Genomic DNA, 7,783 nt, shown 5'->3' on the forward strand with positions numbered 1-7,783 from the left:
ACTTTAATGGAACATTAATGGAACATCTGCACTCTTAAGAGTGCAGATGGACCCATATCCATGTGTTCATGTGTACATTAACCCGTGAGGGTCCATTTGGTTCAAAACTATCACTCATTTTCCTTTCCTTTCCTTTGTTTAAATAACAATGCAGGATAACACATCGAAGAAGGTAAACTCATGAGCTACGTGTCCTCTCTCCCTCTCACCAGACACGGAGACATGTGACTACGGATGGCACAAGTTCCAGGGTCACTGCTACGCTACTTCCCCACCAGGAAGAGCTGGGACGCGGCCGAGAGGGAGTGTCGTGTCCACGGGGCCCACCTGACTAGCCTGCTGTCCCACGAGGAGCAACACTACGTCAACCGTACGTCCCACAAACGCTAATATGGTATCCGTTTCGGGTTCTTGGAAACGCCCCCCAGCCACTGCGCTAGTTTGACTGAGGTTAGGTTTAGGTATAGTTTTACTGAGGTTAGGGTTAGGTATAGTTTTACTGAGGTTAGGGTTAGGTATAGTTTTACTCAAATTTCTATTTGAGAACCTATCATCTCTTTTGCCTATATAATAAATAACATAACCCAAAATAGGGTCACCAGGTTGAAAGTGGTCAAAATCAGGACACACCAGCTGCATTATTGCAGATACTGATGAATACAATAAAATAAAATCACACGTGTGTGTGTGTATTCTTAATTATTATACATCATCATCATCATACAGTACATCATCTCATAAACAACTGAATGTATGTGATTGGTTAGCCCATTTGCTCGTCTACATATGACGTGCATTTCTCCTTTCATTGTCAATGGCCAATATGAGACGTGTGAGGACAAAAGCTGTATATAGACGCCGCTAGACTGTATATAGACGCCGCTAGACTGTATATAGACGCCGCTAGACTGTATATAGACGCCGCTAGACTGTATATAGACGCCGCTAGACTGTATATAGACGCCGCTAGACTGTATATAGACGCCGCTAGACTGTATATAGACGCCGCTAGACTGTATATAGACGCCGCTAGACTGTATATAGACGGTGCTAGACTGTATATAGACGCCGCTAGACTGTATATAGACGCCGCTAGACTGTATATAGACGCCGCTAGACTGTATATAGACGGTGCTAGACTGTATATAGACGCCGCTAGACTGTATATAGACGCCGCTAGACTGTATATAGACCGTGCTAGACTGTATATAGACGGTGCTAGACTGTATATAGACGGTGCTAGACTGTATATAGACGCCGCTAGACTGTATATAGACGGTGCTAGACTGTATATAGACGCCGCTAGACTGTATATAGACGCCGCTAGACTGTATATAGACGGTGCTAGACTGTATATAGACGGTGCTAGACTGTATATAGACGGTGCTAGACTGTATATAGACGCCGCTAGACTGTATATAGACGCCGCTAGACTGTATATAGACGCCGCTAGACTGTATATAGACGCCGCTAGACTGTATATAGACGCCGCTAGACTGTATATAGACGCCGCTAGACTGTATATAGACGCCGCTAGACTGTATATAGACGGTGCTAGACTGTATATAGACGCCGCTAGACTGTATATAGACGCCGCTAGACTGTATATAGACGCCGCTAGACTGTATATAGACGCCGCTAGACTGTATATAGACGCCGCTAGACTGTATATAGACGGTGCTAGACTGTATATAGACGCCGCTAGACTGTATATAGACGCCGCTAGACTGTATATAGACCGTGCTAGACTGTATATAGACGGTGCTAGACTGTATATAGACGGTGCTAGACTGTATATAGACGCCGCTAGACTGTATATAGACGCCGCTAGACTGTATATAGACGCCGCTAGACTGTATATAGACCGTGCTAGACTGTATATAGACGCCGCTAGACTGTATATAGACGCCGCTAGACTGTATATAGACGGTGCTAGACTGTATATAGACGCTGCTAGACTGTATATAGACGCCGCTAGACTGTATATAGACGCCGCTAGACTGTATATAGACCGTGCTAGACTGTATATAGACGCCGCTAGACTGTATATAGACGCCGCTAGACTGTATATAGACGGTGCTAGACTGTATATAGACGCCGCTAGACTGTATATAGACGGTGCTAGACTGTATATAGACGCCGCTAGACTGTATATAGACGCCGCTAGACTGTATATAGACGGTGCTAGACTGTATATAGACGCCTCTAGACTGTATATAGACGGTGCTAGACTGTATATAGACGCCGCTAGACTGTATATAGACGCCGCTAGACTGTATATAGACGGTGCTAGACTGTATATAGACGCCGCTAGACTGTATATAGACGCCGCTAGACTGTATATAGACGCCGCTAGACTGTATATAGACGCCGCTAGACTGTATATAGACGCCGCTAGACTGTATATAGACGGTGCTAGACTGTATATAGACGGTGCTAGACTGTATATAGACGGTGCTAGACTGTATATAGACGCCGCTAGACTGTATATAGACGGTGCTAGACTGTATATAGACGCCGCTAGACTGTATATAGACGCCGCTAGACTGTATATAGACGCCGCTAGACTGTATATAGACGCCGCTATTATTATTATTAATATTAGGGTATAAGAAGTTGAAGGATAAAATTACCGGTAAGTCTGATAATGTACCGTGCATGTTCACATCATGTAATAGGCCTATGCTTTTAACATAAGACCATTTTTCAAAATTGTAACATTTGGTCTGACAAAATACTACCAATGTTACCTGTAACATAAGTGATTCCACCGGGGCCCTCTGATTCCCAAATGACCTCCATTGCAGCACATCATATTATTGTAGGTACACTGGTACACTACACACCAAACCTGGGGTCAGCTCCTCTTTGTCATGTCAAATGTCAAAAAAGTTATGTCAGAAAACATGTCCTATAGATTCACACAGCGGCCGGCATTTTACAGCAGCTAGTTGTACTGCCTGACTAAACACATGTAAACTTATTCAGTGAAGCAGGTATGGGGCACACTACATTGTCAGGTGTGAGTAATTATACTCCACCCAACTACAAAGCACCTGGCAATTTGTGTTCCCCATGCATGGGATATAAGGCAGCTATATATTCTATACCTTATAGGTCGAGACTCGATATACGTACATCTGCAGAATAACCTCAACATGACAATGAAGGTTCAATGTTGTCCACATGCATTTAGCTATAGATAATACCACTTGATCCTCACTCATGGTCAGGTACCCTTAAAGTGTAATTTGGTCACATTGTGTACACACTAAGAGTTCCAAATTGATCAGTGTCTGAGGAAACCAGAACAAAATAATACTGTACTCGTAACTGTGCGCAAGTTGTAACGATACAGAAACCTTTAACACTGATGCTTTTACTGTCTATAATTTGCTATTTGGTGGCAAATTATTGTTATCACTCAAAAGTCATTACTGTGACCTGGCTTTCTTTTTATGATTTGTACTTTCTTTATTTTCTTCAATATGTAAACATTGACAAGACACAACCAAAGAAATAGACAAAACAATACAATACTACAGAATAGATGCACAAAAAAAGGAACATAACAAACACATAACAAAATAAACAAAACAATACAATACTATAGATGCACAGAAATATCCCGCAGTCCACCCCAGCCCCAATTCCAGACATAGTTCTTCAATATATTTTTCCAACATTGCAGCTCGTTCAGAGCTCACTCAGAGCTAGAGTCCTGATACATGCATATGGTAAAAGCCCCATTTTAAGTCATAGTCGTCCATTCTATTGAGCAGCCTGTATGACAGTCGTTCGTAAGCGGCCACTAGTCCCATTGAGGCGTCCCAAAGGGACGGTGCCGGTGCAGATGGGGCCTTCCAGTCCTTGACCAGCAGCCTCCTACCTGACATGATGGCCGTTTGTATCCATTCAGCTAAAGGAGGAGCAACGTGCCTCAATGTGGCAGGATCCCCCAGAATGAACAGACTGGGTGAAAAAGGAATGTGTAGGCCCGCTATTCTCTCCAGTCTTTCATGTATAGCGGTCCAGTATTCCTGAATTCTGGGACCCCCCAAAGCATGTGTACAAGTGTACCGTCTCTATCCTGACACCTCCTGTGACCTGTCTTTCCAGACATCCATCATCATGTTTCTGACCATGGCGTTGTTGCGGAAAGGTGTCCCGGGGAAACAGTGGATCGGAAAGTACCGTCGATTTCGGCCCATCACGTGGCAGATGAAACGCAACATGGTGGCGCAGTTGGAGCGCGAGGCCGAGAACGAGTACTGGATCAGCAGGCCGTACATGACTCCGGAGCAGGAGTTTGGCCATGCCGCCGAGCGGAGAGCACAGCGGTGGAACAACATCAGGGACAATAACTTTGGCAGGAACTTTCCCGAACACAAGTACATCACAGACCACCTGGGTCATCTGAACACTACCAAGACATGGTCAAGTTAACTGCTCAGTTGTGACATACTTTATAATATCCTGTGTCATGAGTGACTGTGTAACTTATGTATGTAGGCAATCTCTGTTTTGTATGCCGATTAATGCTGGCAGTGGGTCTCTTAAAAGTATCTTGCTGATTTATGAACCAAATCCAGACTATATTAATTCTGTCACGCAGAAAAGGGGAGTTGTTTGACCAACATTTCACTGTCCCATAAGAAACACTAGTCATGCGGACAGGTTCTTTTTTTATTAATATGTAAAGTAGTTTGGACTGGCTTGCTTGTATCAGCCAAGCGACAAGTATATTTTACTGTTTAAAATGTGCTAGACCCCTGGGAGCTGGATTGCTGAAATTCATAATAAATTGCCATATCGTAAAAACATAAGCAATCATGTCAGCTGTGTCATTTGTTCATTGTGTGTTCATAGTGTCAATGTGAAACAATCTGGCAGTGACCAACTGACCATACATAATTTACATTGCAATGCACGCTATACATGTTTGTTTTATTAATATCTTGTCTTTAAAGTGAATTATTTGTAGATGTAATACATTTTATATTAAATGCTCGCTGTTATGGAATAGCAGGCATGGCATTCAGTGTATGATTTGATGCCTTTTCAAGGGTTCAAAAAAGTGAAAGAAATATATTGTAAAAGCACCCAAATAATTATACTATAATGGTATTGACAGACAAGACAGTCGCCTAGATAATGGTTTAGTGATCACACTTTAAAAAGCAGGGTGTTATTTTCTTACATAAGTGTCCCCTGGGCCCTGCAATTTTTACCATTACAGCAACCAGCATAAGCTACACATTGGTGGAAATGGAACAAATGCAGTCTACCTTCAATCAGTATACTCCACCAATTTACCAGACTTTTATAAGCTATATAATATTCATGATAGCTTAATATCATACAATATGCCTAATTTGAAATAATGTAAATTATTAAATTACTCGCCATACAGTCTAAATACTATTTAATGCACTTGAACTGGATTGCCAATCAAATGTCGTCTTATACAATGACAATAATATTCTTCTGATCAAATGCGAGAAATTCTCCATATGTCGCAGAGTCAGACTCGCAGTCCAGAAGAGAGTGGCAGGATGGATATAGTTTCCTCGCCATCTCAAAGCATGCATTCCGCAATTCAGGCTTCAGCCCCATCTTTCTTCAGTATAGCCTACTACTGTACGTCGTTGTGGGACGCGAGTCGTGATCGAACGATGGCTGCCTGCGTGTGTTGGCTGGCTCCCTCCCTCCCAGTCACCACACCACCCACCCCACCCGTTTGTTAGCTGTGCTGGGACATTACGGTTTCTGTCAGTGACCGACCAGCCTCCCTCTCTTTCTCTTTAGGCTCTTGAATGTTTTTTCCCATGGGATAAATAAGAACATGCTGTTGTCTTTAGCCTGTCTGTCTTGGGAGTTGAAGCTCTGGGCTTTACATTTATGGTCCACCGCTAATGTGGCCAAAATGCGTCGTTGACCATTGACACCGAGTCGACCAATGGTGGTCAGGTGGGTGATTAATTTGTCGCATTCACATTTCGCACAGTGCATTAGCTGGGACGCGTGTTAATTAAGTGTAGTGTTGTCGCATGGCCAGCAGATGGACCCGTAAGCATATTGTATTGTATTAACTCGTCAGAATCTGGTCCCACGGCCCCTCCTTCCTCCTAAACTCCCATGCGCGTCCATGCTGATGTGCGCTCACGCGTTGTTTTCCTTCCCCGAGATGCGCAGGGATGCTCTTCTTGCACCGTACACCACATCCATCCCAGCACACAACCCTCCCCAACTACCCGCATCACGTCTCAAAAGAGGGGAGACCATGAAGAGAGACGTCTGGAGCAGCGCTACGCCCCTGGATAGAAGATCTCCCTCCTTATCCATGCACCCACGGAGCACTGAGTGAAGCGACAGGATGGCAGGGGGTCGCAGAGGACTTGTGGCCCCTCAGAACACTTTTTTGGAGAATATTGTCAGGCGATCGAACGGTAAGGATTGGATGGAGTTCTGTGTAGCCTATCATTAAACTTACAAAAAAAGACAGCAGCATGCCAGTCCATTTTTAGAAACGATTATCAAACGACAAACATTTCTAATAATATACGAATCTTGCTTAAACAGACAATTAATTAAGCATCGGAGTTGCAAGTATTGGGCAGTTGTGATCAGATGGCCACCAGCCCCTTTGTGAAGTTATCTTTCTGTGTTTATGTTTACGTACTGTATTTTCGACCTACTCCTCAGTCGTAAGCACTACCCCAAATATTGGTTTCAGAATATCAATATTCGTATTATTCCTACAGTTGGAAAATGTAGACTGTAGCATGGGATTTCTGGTGAATGAAGGAAAAGTCTAGGCTAAACATCAGTGCAGTCAGTGCGTGTGTGTGTGTGTGTGTGTGTGTGTGTGTGTGCGTGCGTGTGCGCGTGCGCGTGTGCGTGCGCGTGTGCGTGTGTGTGTTCTCTCATCCTGCAAAGTGCATATGTTGCATTTACAATATCTGTCTACTGATGCCTTGGTGGGAATTGAACCCCTATAATGCAAGCTCAGATACAACTGATCTGTTGTAAGAGATTATTTCCATGCATAATGCTCTCTTGGTTGGTCTCTCTAAACTAGATACAGTAGATACTATCTTCATAATTCTCGCTTTTGTTTGAATTCAGACAAAAGCCTAAATTGTATAAGCTCACTACAATGAACAATGCACTATGCTTACTGCAGGGCAGGCAATATAAAATAAATAATTCAGTTTGTCAATTTTGTACATTTATCTGTATCATACAAATGTTTTATGAAATACAACATTATAGGCCTAAAGCCTGGCACACAAACTCATATCTTATAAGTGAAGCCATAATTCTACATAGGTTACTACATTGCCATGTTATGTAGTATTATAATTAAATTAAGTAGGCCTAAGTAAGTATTAAGTATTAAGTATATAATAAGTGTAGCCTATTTTAACAATACGGTCACAATATGTTGACAAAATATTACATTAGGCTACCAAACAATTAGTTATTTATCATCTCAATAAAACAAACCAAAAGGTTCTGACTTCATCTCTACGTCAATATTGTGTTTTGCATAATCTGCAGATCAGTGAATATTTTACGAGATAATATATTTTCATAAATGAATGGGGAGAACAATGAGTCACAAACTCACAATAGAACAATGTTAGAATATATTGTTGCATTTTTGCCTCTCTACCTGTAATATCTCCTCGTAATGATTGGCCTCACACACAATTTCACCCTTTAGTTGTCCAAAAACATACTATCCAACACCTCTTCTCCATTTAATAAAGGGGGGAGA

The 7,783-nt window shown here is 42.5% G+C and overlaps 1 protein-coding gene across 1 annotated transcript; it reads left to right on the forward strand.

Moving 5' to 3' along the window:
• The first annotated feature begins 238 nt into the window (after nucleotides 1-238).
• LOC308328005 (large ribosomal subunit protein mL63-like) lies at nucleotides 239-4,826 on the forward strand. Its single transcript, XM_080781678.1, has 2 exons — nucleotides 239-370; nucleotides 4,120-4,826. The coding sequence occupies exon 2, from the start codon at nucleotides 4,132-4,134 to the stop codon at nucleotides 4,444-4,446; it is 315 nt and encodes a 104-aa protein (XP_080637804.1). The 5' UTR covers nucleotides 239-370; nucleotides 4,120-4,131; the 3' UTR covers nucleotides 4,447-4,826.
• Nucleotides 4,827-7,783: the final 2,957 nt, after the last annotated feature.

This window comes from Protomyctophum bolini (assembly GCF_963924005.1).
Source record: "Protomyctophum bolini genome assembly, chromosome: 14".
NCBI classification, from domain to species: domain Eukaryota; kingdom Metazoa; phylum Chordata; class Actinopteri; order Myctophiformes; family Myctophidae; genus Protomyctophum; species Protomyctophum bolini.